The 15,580-nt window shown below is 37.7% G+C and overlaps 2 protein-coding genes across 6 annotated transcripts; both read right to left on the bottom strand.

Annotated features, from left to right (window-relative positions):
• Positions 1–1,746: 1,746 nt before the first annotated feature.
• On the bottom strand, positions 1,747–2,473 carry LOC149088271 (mitochondrial translation release factor in rescue). The gene is made up of 2 exons (XM_089246142.1): positions 2,263–2,473; positions 1,747–2,108 (listed from the first exon to the last, which is right to left on the bottom strand). The coding sequence occupies exons 1-2, from the start codon at positions 2,471–2,473 to the stop codon at positions 1,888–1,890; spliced, it is 432 nt and encodes a 143-aa protein (XP_089102268.1). The 3' UTR covers positions 1,747–1,887.
• LOC149088270 (mitochondrial ribosome and complex I assembly factor AltMIEF1-like) lies at positions 2,400–13,783 on the bottom strand. Of its 5 annotated transcripts, XM_089246118.1 has the most exons (4): positions 13,684–13,782; positions 13,116–13,174; positions 3,169–3,343; positions 2,400–2,534 (listed from the first exon to the last, which is right to left on the bottom strand). In XM_089246118.1, exons 3-4 carry the CDS (start codon positions 3,331–3,333, stop codon positions 2,496–2,498), a joined length of 204 nt encoding a protein of 67 aa, XP_089102244.1. In that variant the 5' UTR covers positions 3,334–3,343; positions 13,116–13,174; positions 13,684–13,782; the 3' UTR covers positions 2,400–2,495. The 5 variants fall into 5 exon arrangements, with proteins under 5 accessions (XP_089102244.1, XP_089102235.1, XP_089102252.1 ...); XM_089246109.1 differs by lacking the exon at positions 13,116–13,174 and having other exon boundaries at positions 13,684–13,781; XM_089246126.1 differs by lacking the exons at positions 13,116–13,174; positions 13,684–13,782 and adding an exon at positions 13,368–13,655.
• Positions 13,784–15,580: the final 1,797 nt, after the last annotated feature.

The following is a 15,580-nucleotide window of genomic DNA, read 5'->3' as shown; positions in this document are numbered from 1 at the left end:
TTTGACTGTGGCAATTGCAATGCAGATCAAGGAAAATTTAAAAAAAAACAGCTTAAAGGGTTAATCAGGTTTGAGTGACCGTAATTCTGATGTGCTGATTGGCGTTAAAATTCAGGTCACGATGTGGCTATTTTATATTAGCTTGTGCATCCATAGAATTCGATAATTATCAAAGATGTTCATCAGCTGAATCCGTATTTGTTAGCAGAGGCAGAAAAATCTCAAAGAAAATCTTCATTACCCAAAAAATCCATAACCTGAGGCATTCGTTAGCCAAGGTATCACTGTAGATATGCGTCCTATTACACTGGTTTTATAGGTGCTGACTAGTCTGTTATAGTAGGTTCAAACTGTACTGCAGTAGAACCTCTCAATAATGGAAACCCGAGGGAGCAGAAATTTTTTGTTATGCACAGAATTCTACTCTGCTTGGCCAAATCCTGAGCAAGAAATCGATCAACAATTATTTTCTGAGATAAAAAAAATTTCCAATCACAATTCTACATAATACTGAATCGAATAATTATCAAGTACAAATGAATTTATAATTATTTTTATACTAATAATTGAATCTTTTGTGAAATTAGTTAATGCGAAATTTCTCTTGCCCTTCTTAAACAACCTATTTTCAGGCATCATTGGAACACACATTGCTGCCAGCCAGTCTCCAGAATAAGATATTTAAGCAGAGGCCTAGCCTGGTAGATCCTGACAGTCGGCTTACAAACTAACTCAGTAAAGCGTATAAAGAAAATTTAGAAAAGACTGTCTTTAATGCATTCACGTCAAAAAAGTTCAAGGTTACTCACCCTTTGGCCCCAACGAACGACTGATATACATTTGGACTTACCCACCATCAGACCTATTGGCCATGAGGCATGTAGATGTCATGTACGACTGATTGATGTTTGATAAAAATATTTCAAGATAGCCAGTTTTGTGAAATGCACTCAAGGCTAAATTTTACCAATAGGTTGCGGACCACTGCTCTACAATATCTGTATGCTGGGAACCACAGTGGAAGGGCTGTTGCCTCTGTGATGGTCGAGTGGTCATAGTGACAGGTTCGCATTGCGAGGTCTCGCGTTCGAACCCCACCACTTCTGTGGTTTCCAACTTCGAGGTGCAAATGCAAGCCGATCTCCCCATTAAAAAGCCTTGTCGCAGAGAGCAACAAGCCTACAACAGTAAAATCATCAAACATTACACTTCACTCATAGTTCAAAAAATATGCGGTAGATGGCAGCACTATAACAAGCATTACACATAAACAAACTTCACAACACAGACACACACATTCCAACATGTGCCAATTTGTTAGAAGTTCCGCAGAGGAATATGGACGAGGTACATGTGTGGTTTAGTAGTAGTAGAAGGGCTGTCAGAGCTGGAGAATAAATTATTAATCCAAAGTTGCAACTAGATACTCTTTTAGCCAGGACAATCAGGCATTTTGCTTCCTCCGGGTAGTAATGAATCGGTGGTTACAGGAAGGATTTAGCACCTCCTCTGGTCCAGCACCCAGGACACCAGATCTACCTGCAGTCCTCCCTCGCCCCTTCTTGACATCGGGAGGGGAGGTTGTTAAAACCCTAGGCCAGAGGGTTCAATGTCTGAATGTTGGGGGTTCTGTCTTGGACAGAATTTTCAGCAATTATTTTAAGAAGTTAAAGTCAAAGTGTATGCAGAGTATTTTTATTCCATTTTGCAGCCGAGTATGAGCACACCCTTTGCAGCTGCTCAAGTCTGGCCCTGGAAAAGGTAACTGCATGTTATACATTGCTACTTAATATTTCACCAAATTAATTTATTAACATATTTATTGGTATTATGCAGAAAGAAAACATGTCTGTACATTGACTATAACACTATCAAATTTCTTCACATCTATTCGAAATTCTCTCTTTCTTTGAATGACATTTTCAGTTGTCTAAGTTTCTCTGCTTTTTTTTTCTGAGACGTTTCTTTCTCGAGTGCACGTCTTTGCTTCTGTGCAGACACGCTCATATCTCCATTGAGATGGTCATCAAGTTTTTCTCTGAGCCTCTCTCTGGCTAATTCTCGATTCTTTTGTAGAAGTCTCGAATCATGACATTTCACAATAATACCTGAAACACAGTACATGCATATATATCAACCTTTAAGATGCTCACTCTACATTGAATGGCGCTGAAAAAACAATTAGAATTTACTTCCTCTTGTTAATAACAATAAAAAAAAACAGACATTTATACTGCTCTATATATCATAGATACAAATTACCTGTAGGCATGTGCTTGAGGAGAACACAGTTCACAGTTTTGTTCACATTTGAGCCACCAGGACCCGATCCTTTGATAAATTGCTCGTTTATTTGGGCTTCATCAAGAACAGGGTACTTCGAATAGTCTAATGTTGTTTTTGCACGCCATATTTGAACTCTGCCAAAGGCCAGAATTTCAGGATGAAGCAAGATTTTCTGTATTCGCTTCATTTCCAGGATTCCACTAACAAACTCATATCAAACGCTTCAACTCCAAAAAGCTTTTTCCTCTCTGCAAAAAAAAACCCTTCAAATGTTTCTCTCAAATATATACCATATTCTTTCCATATTAGCCAGCATGTCGTCAAACTTGAGGGATAACAAATTTTTGAATGTTGGAGTCTGCTCCATTCCCAGAATGCCAGGAAAAGCAAGGTTTAATAAGGGTCATAGTATATGCATTCAGCCAATAGATTTTTATAACAAAGATATTTAGGAATTTTCCAGAGTCTGTGACTTGAATTTCCCGGCATACTGGGAAATACGGGTATTCCAGTCATGCCAGCTAATCATTATAGGTAGGCAATATTGTTATACACAGGTTTCACTGCACTTATGTTTGTTATAGCAATATTTGTTTTCATAACAGAGTGGAAAAAATCTATGACTTTCAATCATAAAACCCCAAAAATAAAATACTATTACAAAATTAAAGTGAAAAATATGAAACTATATAATCATCACTATATCATTTGAGATCAATTTATTTTGAAAATTCAACTGTGAATTTTTTCATTTCAAAAATGTAGAATGTCCTCTTTTTTTTGGGAATAACCCAAAATAATCTTATATAATTGAAGGAATGTAAAAATTTGTTGGAACTATATTTTAATACATTTGGAATAAAAGAACGTAAATAATGTAACCTGATAATGAAAATCAATGTCATTTTTTGTACTCAGGTTCCTATTTTCAGAGAATTCTTTCTTGATTCTGTATAAATAATATGACTTATCTGTATACTTCAGGACCTTCGAGTACTTTAATAAGTCTTTGTATAATCGTAGTACTTCCACACGGCAAACAGGCATTTCATATGATCTGGAAAAAGAAAATTATCAAGAATCAATAGCTAAGGCAATTAATTTACTAGAGGTTCTCAACCTTTTTGACTCACAGAGCCCTTTTTAGTAAAAAAAATCTGGCAGAGCTTCATAGGCCTATTTTTTTTTTTAAATTATTCATTTTTATTATTTAAAAATATTTATAATTTTTTAAATTTTACTGGGTTTTTTAATTTTCCTCGAGCAGTTGCGGAGCCACTGGAGAGTGCACACTGGAGCCCCAGTTAAGAACCAATGTACTTTTACTAAACCACACATGCACCTCGTCCATATTCCTCTGCGGAACCTCCAACAAATTGGTACATGTGGGAATGTGCGTGAAACCTGACGTGAAGTTTGTTTCTGTGTAATGCTTGTTATGTGTAGTGCTGCCATCTGCCACCAGTTTTTCTAACTATGAGTGAAGTGTAATGATTGAATAATTTATCGTTGTAAGCCTGTTGCTCTCTGTGGCGAAACTTTTTAATGGGGAGATCGGCTCACATTTGCGCCTCAAAGTTGGGAACCACAGGAAAGCAACTTCAGCCAACCACAACGGTGGGGTTCGAACCCAGATCCTTGCAATGCGTGTCCATCACAGAACCAATATACTAGAGTAAGCCAAAAAGAAATATAGTATATACTGTCAAACCTCGCTATGGCAAAGAAACACTAAAAATATTTTGTACTAAACAAATTCTGTCTTAACTGACAAAACAGTGATTTCATTATGTCCGTGCCAAAAAATATGTAACTCGTACCATAAACATGGGCTACTTTGGTCCATTTTTTTTTTTTAATTTTAAATTCACTTTCCAATAAACCCAATATTATTACTATTTTTAAGTTCAAGTAACCTTTTTATGTCGATAGGCTATCTTGTATTATGTAAATACATAAAACAGATTTGTTTTAACTTAACTGATTAAAAAAATTAAAACATTTTGGGCCAATGTTACTCTCGTATGTGCCTAACTTTGGCGTACTTCACTTTTTCATATCTTAAACCATTAAATGAAAAGTTAGGTCAGTTTTTTTTAACCTGGGCTTGTAATACAACTTCAATTTTTGATATAAAATTTATATTTCCACTTGTGTATTGATCAAAAAAATAAAATTTATTTACATGGTTTTTTGAAATTTTCACTTAATAATCTTGTCTTACAAATCGACCAAAAAATAACCTCTTTTAACAGGCTTTGAATACCTAACTATTAGGAACCAATACATTTTGTCAAGCGACTAGATGTTAGTTCTTTGTCTGCACAAAAACTTTGAAATGACCTGGCTTATTAGAGAATGCATTTTTAAGTTTGTTTTTAATGGTGCTTTGATGTATTTTAAAGTTACTTGCAGCTCACGTTTGGTTTATTTTAATGGATTTAATTTCATTTAAACAGTTTTGAAAGTGGTCATTACTGTAGTCTATAACTTTTGAATTCCAGGCTAAAGCTTGTATTTATATCCCATCTTTCTAATCTGGAAACAAAAATTTAAAATAGGATAGACATTTAAAAAAAACATAATTCAGTGCACAATTATGTTTTTAAGCATACTCACAAACAAATTACCAAGGGTTACAAAAATATGACCCTCTTTGGCCAATCGAAATGTTAGACCAAAGTAGGGTGTGATTTTTGAAGTCTTTTTACCAAAGCTTAAATCTTTCATTTTTTGGAAAAAATGAAAGATTAAATGAAATTTCAATCATACTACTGCAGGGATGGAGGCGTCAAGTTGCCATGGCAACTAAAAAAATTGGTACTGGTGCCTAAAATTTTGTTTGTGTAGTTACTAAATTGCAGGTAGAGAGCAGCACAAAATGCTTGGAATTTGCAGCAGCATATCTGCCAACATGAAAGAGGGCCACTATGACCTGAAAAAGTCAAAAGGAACATTATTTTGGACCTTTTCTTGGGTGAAATTTTTTTCAGTGCCTAAAAAATTGCTATGGTGCCTAGGGGTTTTTTTTTGTTTTTGTTTGCAATTTGTCCAGCCCTGTACGACAGTTAAAAGCATTGAATTGTATTTCTAACTAGGTACTTACCTAATTTCACAAATCTGGATTACAACCCCTACAGTTGGAAATTTGAAAAATGCCATGTGCAATCACAGTATAAAAAACCACCACTGTTGCTGCCTAGTCAGCCATTTGTGAACTACCTGAAGTTCCCAGTTGCCTTGATCAGTACCACTACTGATATTCACCTTTCTATATAAAGTTGAACTTGTTTAATATGAGATCCCAAGTAATACCATTTCTAAAGCCATGGGTTGTTTAATCTCTTAACTGGCGACGAAATCTTACACAATCCGCTCCCCAATGCCACCCATTTTTGATCACAAAGAGTTGAGACGTATCCATGGCATTTAAAGGGCTAATTATGTAATGAATTTCATGCATATGTCAGGCCTTGAATCATTTCATTTGTGTGAATTCAATTCAACCACAGATTGCCCTTTTAATGAAAACAAAACCTCTTCTTCGGACTCAGCATCACATGACGCAGTGTTCCTAGATTCACTCAGTGCAGAAGTGCTCAACCATTTGGTGAGTGTGGGCCAATTAATGTCTCTAACCTGTAGCGGGCCACAATGGAACTAAACTGTGTTACTATGATAACTTAGAATAATAACAAGGGTCAGTCTCATCTTAACGAATGAGCCAATGGTAGCCTGTCCCTCCCAATAAAACATTTATCTTCATTCTGAATTTTTTAAATTAAATTTTCATTTCTTTCTTAAACATTTCATTGTTGTTTTAATTAATCACTAAAATGCAGTCTTTAACAAAAGGGTAAAGAGAGATGGTGTTATTTTCTTGGCCCCCCACAATACAATGGGAAAGTGATTATTCTGGTTGTTATACCTACTAGATCTGGGAATGGTCTTTGCTGTAGTTAGGGGAGGCCACAATATCTCCACTCACACTATTGAAAGGAAAGTTGTCTCTCTAGTGTACAAGTACACAACACACTGGGTTCCTCTTGAACACTTGCTCAGTATACAAGAGGATCCAGGTTTCATCCACGGAGGAGAATAACTTACTTTTCTTCCTAAGGTTTGCATCAGCATAATAACCAGAAAAATCCCTTTTCCAACAAAAAAGTAAGAAATGTTCCCAAAACATTCACACTGGGGGAAAGTTCTTGTACTTATTGATGCTACAACTATTTTACCATAGATGGCATCTCGTAAAAATTCCTCTGTGGAATTTTAAACAAATTAGTATTCATTATGGAACACGTTGCATATGCATGGCCCTTACATATTTATGTTGTCAGAGTTATGCATATTTAGTGTTCTAGTCTTGTCTTCCATATTTCGAAGTGAAAATGGCAAATGCCTGAATTTCCATGTTATGTATGTTCACTGATTGACATTCAATATGATTTTATACATATTGGAAGATGTGTTTCCTATTTTGCATGATGTTGCTTATTAGTTTTGTATTTTTATTTATTCACTGATGTAAGTCAACACCTTCTATAGCAGAAAGCCCCCGCGTGCAAAGCTCGTGACATCACTCACAGTCCATTTCACCTATAGTTATTGGATATACTGTAAAAAAGGTAAGGATTTCTCGCATACGTCGGCCTGCTATATCCAATGGCTACAGGTGAAATGGACAACTTCAGTGATATCAAAGCTTCGCGCTGAGGCTTTCTGCTATGGGTGGGGCTATATAAGTACTACTTTATCGCACACCAACTCTGGTCATAACCATATGGCAATTTCCAACCAGTGGAGTTGAGTGAAAAATAAAGGCGCCATCTGTGGTTGCCCCAGGATCCATAGATAAAGAACTTGTTTCTGATGTTCTTTGGCCGAATTCGAATTTCTCCTGGACCTTGACGATAACCTTTATAGTGAAGACGAGCATCTTACTACTGCGCTACTTTGACGCCATGATATAAGTACTAGTTTATATGAGCAAATACTCTGGGCTTTTTTGTATAGCATGTGTGAAACGTTGTTTCTCTATTATTCAAATGTATCATGGTGAATTTAGAGGAAGGATATTAATAAGTTTACATTTCCCACAATTTTTCATGCTCATTTGTGACTTTATTAAATAATCAGTGACAAATGGTTGCTAGGAATGGATGTACCCGATCAACCATGAGATTAACAAATGTCAAGTTATCGAAGCAGTGAAGGTATCCGCACATCAAGTTTTTAATAACTTGATAATCAACTTTAATGTTGATTTACGGAAAATTCACAGCCAAACGATTCACCAGTGACCAAGTGATTGAGCAAGGGAATGTGCATTGAAGTGACCAAATGAGTTGGTGAATGAGCAAGCAAAAAAAGTGAGTGACAGAGTAACTGGGTGGGTGTATATTGGCACGAGTGACTGTATGAACAACTGAGTGAGTGATCACATGAATGAAAGAGTGGCCATATAAGTGATCAAATGATTGGGTGAATGACTGAGTAACCATATTTGTGATTGAATGAGTAATTGAGAGGGTCAGTGACCAAGTGAGTGGTGGTGTGAATTAGTGGGCGAGTTACTGAGTGAGAGAATGCTTGTATGAGAGAGTGGCCCCCTCAACTAATTCCCTGACTCACTCGATCATTTAAATGTTCACATGGCGGTGAAATGTTGTCTATGAATTTTCTGCACACAGGTTGAAGCTATACTGTATTTGAGGCCGTTGTCCACTGAAAGCAACTTCAACCAATGAACAAGTCACGCAGTTGTCTGTATTCACAAAACTGATCCTATTGCACAGAAAGTATGAGACCTTCATCCATTAGCAGTGATTTCTGGCTAAAACAGCAGATGAAATTTCCCACAAACAAAAATTTCCCACTCGAATGTGATCTCGCGCCTCTTGCCAGTATCTGCACAGTACAATTGCTTACTTTTTCGCTCATATTTGCTCCATTTTTTCCTCCCTCCCTTTCCTACATGAACATGTAAGCTGAAAATTTTATAGTTGGCATTCGTGGGTTGTGAGAGTACGTAGTAACTGATTAAATATAATTTTATTTACAACAAGAACGTCTTTTCCAATTTTGCGTCAAATGTCTCATTAAGAATAGATTTAGATGAATTACGTTTCTCAAAAACTTGAGTTGTTCAATGTTTTCTCAAGATTATTTAACAAACACACTCATCTGTATGGAGTACAGTTACAAACTGAGAGCATGTTGTCGGACTCAATGTTGAATGTTGTCACTTGTGTAGCTTGCCACATGTTGTCTGTCACTTCTAGTGGATGACTAGCCTTAAACTCAAAGCAGAACTCTATTTATGCTAATGGATATAATTCTAGATTTCAAACACATGATATTGCATTTAATTATGTTTTACATGATACTTTCAATTGAGTGGAATTTCAAAAATCTCAATCAAAGAAAGTAACAGGAAGGCAGAAACATTTATTGCAAATATCACAACAGATCGTATTTCTTTTCCAAAAATCAGCGAACAGAAATAAGCATTAAAATACATTCAGCTCATCAATCGTCTAAAATTGAGCTCAGCCATTCGTCAACATTAGACTTGGTCAGTTTTTTGGCATTGTCAGGCTTTAGTTCCTCCTCTACTGCCCTGGATGGCGCAGTTAAGGACAACAGGTAACTCAAGTCATCGCCATCTGCAGAAGGACTTTCTTTATTGACTTCAATAGCTCCACCAATGGTGTCTGGCATTGCAGCTTTTGCAGACAGACAAGACGATAGAGATTCAATCAAGTTCTCGGTTTTGCCAAGAATCGAAGTAGTTGGACCTTCTCCGTTATCAACCGGTTCATTCAAATCATCTTCGAGGATGTATTCGCCCTTATTCTCTGAAGGCTTTTCCTGCTCTTGTGATTTGCTCAATACCTCTTTCTTTTCAAAAGTCTCAGTCATCGAGAGGGTGTCTCCAAGAGATTTAAAGTTATTCTCCGAACATTTTTCAAAATTTTGGATTTGCTCAGTACTGAAAACGAACGAAGGTATGTCTAGCCTCTTATGAAACGGGATACATCTCAGCATGTTGTTCAAACGATTCATGTCGAGAACAAGATTCTTGGTCTCCAATTTAAACTCATTCCACTCCCGCTCTTCTTGTAACTGCAACTGTGACCCAGCGCCAGAAGAGTAGCTCAGAAGCACTTCGAAATCATCCCCACGGGATACATCGGCATACGGATCTACTACTGGTTCCTCATACCTGCCCCAATTACTTCCAATGTTTGCTTCCATATCGCCTTGCAATTCACATGGATCTGTCTTTTCGGGGGCATTTTTTTCATTCACCGACTGGTTTGCCTGCCTCTGATTGGTCTGTGGTCTCTGGTAATTGTCTTTCTTGCGATTAAATGGCTTCTCATCACAACTTTTCTGTGAGAATCCTTTCTTCTTCGGACCGGGTGTCATCTGAAAAACAAAAGACGTCGCTGTGGATCACATGCAGGAAATACAAAATTATATTTAGCAATGTGACATTGCAAATCGAATATGAAGATCAATATCTCTGGATCGGGCTAGCTGGGGAACCTACTTCAACAATTAAAATTATTAACATATTCTATCTACGCAGATAACTCCTTTACAATGATCTCTAGTTATCTCTAATGATCTCTTACAATGTTTCTCTAGTTCGCCTTGAATATCACTACATGGATGTTTCATTTGATCATTTCTGTCACACCACGGTCATTTTCTGCACACGAGGGCTAATTAATTAGACTCTGGGACCTACAATTTATTGCCAATTCTGAACGGCAGGCTTGTTTTTTTTTATACTCATCGAGAGGTTGGTGCGCTAACCCCTCAATGGGGGACTCCCTGCGGTAGTAATTTTTTGCTGCGGTCAAGTCGCCGTTTTTTGTTGTACCCGTGTCAGGAAAGTTTTCTGACAAGGATGAACTGGGTATCGAACTCACACGTCTAAAAGTCCTTTGGTACTTTAGGCGAGTACCTTATCGACCGGGCTACCGCACATTTGGATGTTTCACTACATTGTAAAGCAACGTGGCTACACTAATATTCAAAATGCTATGAGTATTCTACATCAGCGGTGCACAACCTACAGCCCATGGGTCGAATGCAGCCCACCAGACGGAACCGGAATCAACACACATGATAAATGCTTGGCCACGGGTCATCAACCTTCTGGAGAGTGCAAACCACTTCATTGGTTTGGAAACGTGCGGAAGGACACTTGAATTACTTGGAAAAAGGCAGCATGTCACTCAGGTGATCTGAAAGTGTGCAGCAGGCAATTTAAGTAATTTGGAAATGCGCTTCAAGTAACTTAAATAATCTGGAAATATGCCAAGAGTCACTTAAAAATTCTATGGACTGATTGAGTGAACTGTAAAAGAATTATGGACCACTTTAGTGACCTGTAAGTGTGCTGAGAGGCACCAAATGATCTCGAAGTGTGCCACTCGAGTAATCTGCAAATGTACCATGATCGACTTAAATGCACTGGAGGGGTGTCACAGGTCACTCAAGTGATTTTTAAATGTGGTAAAGGGTTGTTTATGTGATTAGGCTATGCGCCACTGGCAGCTTAAATGATCTAGAAATGTGCCGCAAGCCCCTTAAGTATCCTGAAAATGTGCCACTTAAGTGAATTGATAATTATCACAAAAAATGAGTAACTTTGCCTGGTTTTAATTTATACAAAAATTGCCACGTTTTTAAGACAAATAAATTCAACTGGTCGAATGGTCGACGCGTTTCGGCTCTTCAATGGAGAGCCGTCATCAGGACCTCGTGGTCAGAACTCACACGAATGAAGAGTGATGTTTACGTCTGGTCGTCCGAAGAGTTCGCCTTTGTATTTGCTGCGTCCGAGTGGAAGGCGTGTGTTTCTTCCATCATGGAAGAAACACACCACCTATTTCGTCAGCTTGGACAGGCTTTATTAACCTCAGTCGTGAAAAAAATTTCAACACTTTACAACAGATGGCTCCCCAATTCGCATCCAAAGACCACTCGGACGCAGCAAATACAAAGGCGAACTCTTCGGACGACCAGACGTAAACATCACTCTTCATTCGTGTGAGTTCTGACCACGAGGTCCTGATGACGGCTCTCCATTGAAGAGCCGAAACGCGTCGACCATTCGACCAATTGAATTTATTTGTCTTAAAAACGTGGCAATTTTTGTATAAATGAATTGATAATCTTTCAAGGGCCACTTGAGTGAATTGGTTATTTGTCGCGGGCCATGGGTTGAGCATGTACGAAAATAATCAAAAGCAAATGAAGTTGCCATCTATTGCTAAAAATCATCAGTGACAAGAAACAAGAGAAAGACAATAAAAAGAAAGAGAAAAGGAGAGAAAAAGCTTGTTCATCTGATTAGCTATTTTACTAGCTGCATTTAGATGAAACTGGCTCGCTCGCCAGCTAGTGATCGCCCCATGTAATAGAAACTTTATTTCCAACCTAGGTAATTTTGCATTTGGTCCAGAATGTCGTTTTTCTATCATTTTGTTACTTTTCAGTTACAACCATCCACTTAGTGATTTTCTTGTCTTGGTGAATTTGCACCTTTAGTTTTGGGGGGTGGCGAAGCCGTTTGGCCTATAGGTGCAGCCACTGATTTGAATATTTGCATGCACCTGTTAGCGATTGGACGAAACGTTTTCTGCGCTAATGCATGGCTGAACTACGCATCATTTCACTTCCCTCGCGTGTTGTTGAAGGATGTTCTGCTCGCAGTTGCGTTTCAGCACCAATTTTTTTAATTCTTGACGGTGTCAAATGGCTTCTGTTGCGCCGAGGCCTTGTAACTTCAACCACTTCGGAGTTTAATAATTCTGGTGATTTTAATTTTGTATTGTCATGATGTACTTTTTTTTAAATTTGATAGTATGAGTTTACCGCCCGTTCAATTCCATTGGATTATTTCGATTTATTACGTACATTTTGGGTTATTTAAGTGTTTGTGTCCTAAGGATAATTTCACGTGCATGTGCCCCAAGGATTATTTCTGTTTCTAATGGATTATTGCTGTGCTGTTCAGGATGGGGAAAAAAACAGGTGAGCGGTAAAAAAAACCCTTTTTTTATTTCCTTTCTCAAGGTTACATTAGACTCTGCACTGCTTGGCGCCAAAGCAGTGCCAAGAAGGGTGCTTATACTGCTTTTTCACCGTTATCTCTGCTGCGATGTTGAAGGTGTTGCTTGATTCAATGGACCTCTGTTATTATTGACATGGAGATGAATTGTTGAGAAAAAGTTATTATCTTTGATACAGCTCTCATTTCAGCGGAGCTACTCTACTGCCCACCAACTATATATCACTAATCACTACTAATTATATATCACTATACAGCAATTTCCAACCAATGGAGTTGGATGGGAAATGAAGGCTCAATTTAGCGGTGGTCTCCCCAGACTCGGTAGGTGAAAAACTTGTTTCTGACGTTCTATGCCTAGATTTGAACCTGGTGAACCTTGATGGTAACCTTCATAGTGGAAGACAAGCATCTTACCTTTGCGCTGCTTGGGCACATTTCTGCGGAGCTGGTTCACATTCAGCGAAATTCCAATAAATTCTAACAAATATTTTTATATCACGATGTTCTTGCTAAATATCGTGCCGAGAAGTTAAATATCGCATTAACAAGCCTAGTATCACACCGAGGTAAAAAATATGGATGATTATATCGAAAAAGTATTCTCATGTTTTTTCCTCCCCCTTATGACAAATTTATCTCAACTCAATCGTAATTTTCTAGCCAAAAAAAAGATTATACCACAGCTGTTTTGGCGCATGTTGTTTTCAGAAATAATGAAATTAAAACTTACCTTTTCAGTAGTCGAGTAAATGTGATGGCGACAAATGTGAAGCTAGCTATTCAACGCACCTATTAATCACAAGCAAATGTTTCCCTTCAAATAATTGCTCTACCAATTCATTCATTTCACTGGTAACTATAATTCAACAGCTTTAAAAATAAATGTATCCCCTTTATTAGAATGTAACAGTCTCGATCGAAAACAGGTATGGGATAAAATGGTTGTTCCTGTGTTGAAGGGAATAAAATCTTTCAAACATACCCTTCCCCAACCTGAAGCAGAGGGAGGCGAAGGCCCTCTATAGTGACTTCCACGGCCCCGGGACGATTCCCATCATTTTCTAGTTTTTTCACACTATATATTCACTGTAGAGAGGCCCGGCCACAGGATGTGGGGTGCCATGGCGGCTTTAAAGGAAAAACGGGCCCAAGGCTGCCACCGTCACCCTTGCGGGAGGGCAATGCTTTCGCAGCTAATATTTCGCAATGGGAAATGTCAAAGTATTTCAAGGGGTAAAAAGTTTTTTTGATATGTATATATATAATGCGTGATCAAAAATGTAAAAATCAAAACTTACATTCCTCTCGGAGTATTTATTTAAGCCAAATCCGCAATGCACACATGGACAGCATCAAATACACATGCTCGGTTTTGATCGCGAACTTTGAGAAAGAGCTATGTAACTTGTGACCATATTTTTTCAAGGAAAATAAGTGCAACTCTGTTGGTGAAGTAGTAGGCTGACCATATCTCTTCCAGAGAAATACGGGACATCGGGATTCCAAATACGGGACATCGCCAATTATCGCCAAAAACGATGCCAAAACCAAACAAAGTTGCCAAATATTATCGAAATTACGGAAAATCACAATGGTGGGAAATGATGCATTACTACAAATAGCAGTGGATTAAAATGTATTCCACGAAAAAAAAACGTTCACCATGGCAAATGTGGGAGATTAATATTCTCATATATAGTTGTAATTATCGTAAAATAATTTCTGAGTTGAAAAATAATGTCAATCTTTGACTTCAATAAAGAATAAAAATTCAAGTAGGCTTCGTGTAAAATACGGGAAAAACCGGGACACTTTTGCCAAAAAGTCGGGACGGCCAAAAAAACAGAAAATACCGGGACTGTCCCGGGAAATACGGGACGTATGGTCACCCTATGAAGTAGCGTCATCACTGAGCTATAAGAAACTTAGATATATAAGATAAGAAACTTATAGCTCAGACTTTTAGCTTTACTTATAGCACAGTGATCGTCATCTGTTGTGAAAATTAGAAAATACGTTTGTGACGTCACCAAAATTTCTCGGGAATTAGAACCCCTTAATACACCCTATATGAAACCATTATGAAGTCGTCTTATCGGGAATGTGTCCTACTTTATAAGTTACAGAATCTGGCAACTCTAAGAAATTGAGCATTTGTGTTTAATACTGGAATGACTGCTGCCATGTGCAAAAAATGAAAATTTCAGCAATCAATTTTACATGAAGAATTTCAACAGATAGTTTTGCTTTTATTTTATAGGTGGCAGCAGGGGGTTGTTAGCTTAAAGTTATGCTTCTCACGTTTAAAAAAGCATAAATCTAAATATGAAAATTTGGAATTCGGAAGCTGGAAAATTTTTACGCTACATCCGACCGATTCACAAATCATTTTTTAGCGTTTCCAGATTTGAGAACTTCAAAATGAGATTATGTAGCCGACTCATTCATCTCCTTCAGATGGCGCCACTATACATAGAAACTCAATTTTCAAATACGAAAAGCAGTTTTTTATTTTTTTCGGACTTTGACCGAGGGTGTCCAGATTCAGAAACGGAAGACATGAGAACACATGAACGCACATTAGCGATGTCATACACATATGTTTTCACTATAGACAGACAGACATGACCGCCCAGAGACACCATCTTGAGATGGTTTGCGCTCTTTCCCAAAGGGATGGACGGTCTCGGAGAGCGTTTTCACTACAGATGGCGCCTCTGACAATTATTTGCCAACCTAATTTAGATGCAATAAAAATGTAGCAGTTCAGTATTGTTTGGGAAAAAAAGGTTATGTGTATTTTCAATGCAAAGTACGCACACGCACAGCCGCAGGTTTCTGAAAAAGTGCAAATATGTGTAGAAAAAAAACCAAATGATGAACAGATTCCCGTTTCACCGTGCAATAGAAAAAAAAAATCCTTTTTTTTCTGGAAAGGGAAAAAATTCTAGAACCCTGCAAGAGTTCAAAAGGGAGAAATTTCAAAAATGCATATGAGGATGCTGAGAATTTTACATTAAAAAGGAGGATGTCTAGTAACCCTATGCATAATGAGTCCAGAAGGTTTCCTCTCTTCTGTTTTTTTTTTTTTTTCTTCAGTTTCACATGTTTTTTTCAATTAATTTCACCAGTTCACAAATAAAACAATGGTTAAACATACAATAGACATGGTGCATATGCACCAAAAAAATTCTC

The sequence above is a fragment of the Pholcus phalangioides genome, unplaced genomic scaffold, assembly GCF_987345545.1.
Source record: "Pholcus phalangioides strain wild (caught in Gottingen) unplaced genomic scaffold, Ppha-v1.0 ptg000003l_1, whole genome shotgun sequence".
NCBI lineage: Eukaryota > Metazoa > Arthropoda > Arachnida > Araneae > Pholcidae > Pholcus > Pholcus phalangioides.
Note: the sequence above shows the minus strand (reverse complement) of the source record. Positions and strands in the feature narration are given on the sequence as shown.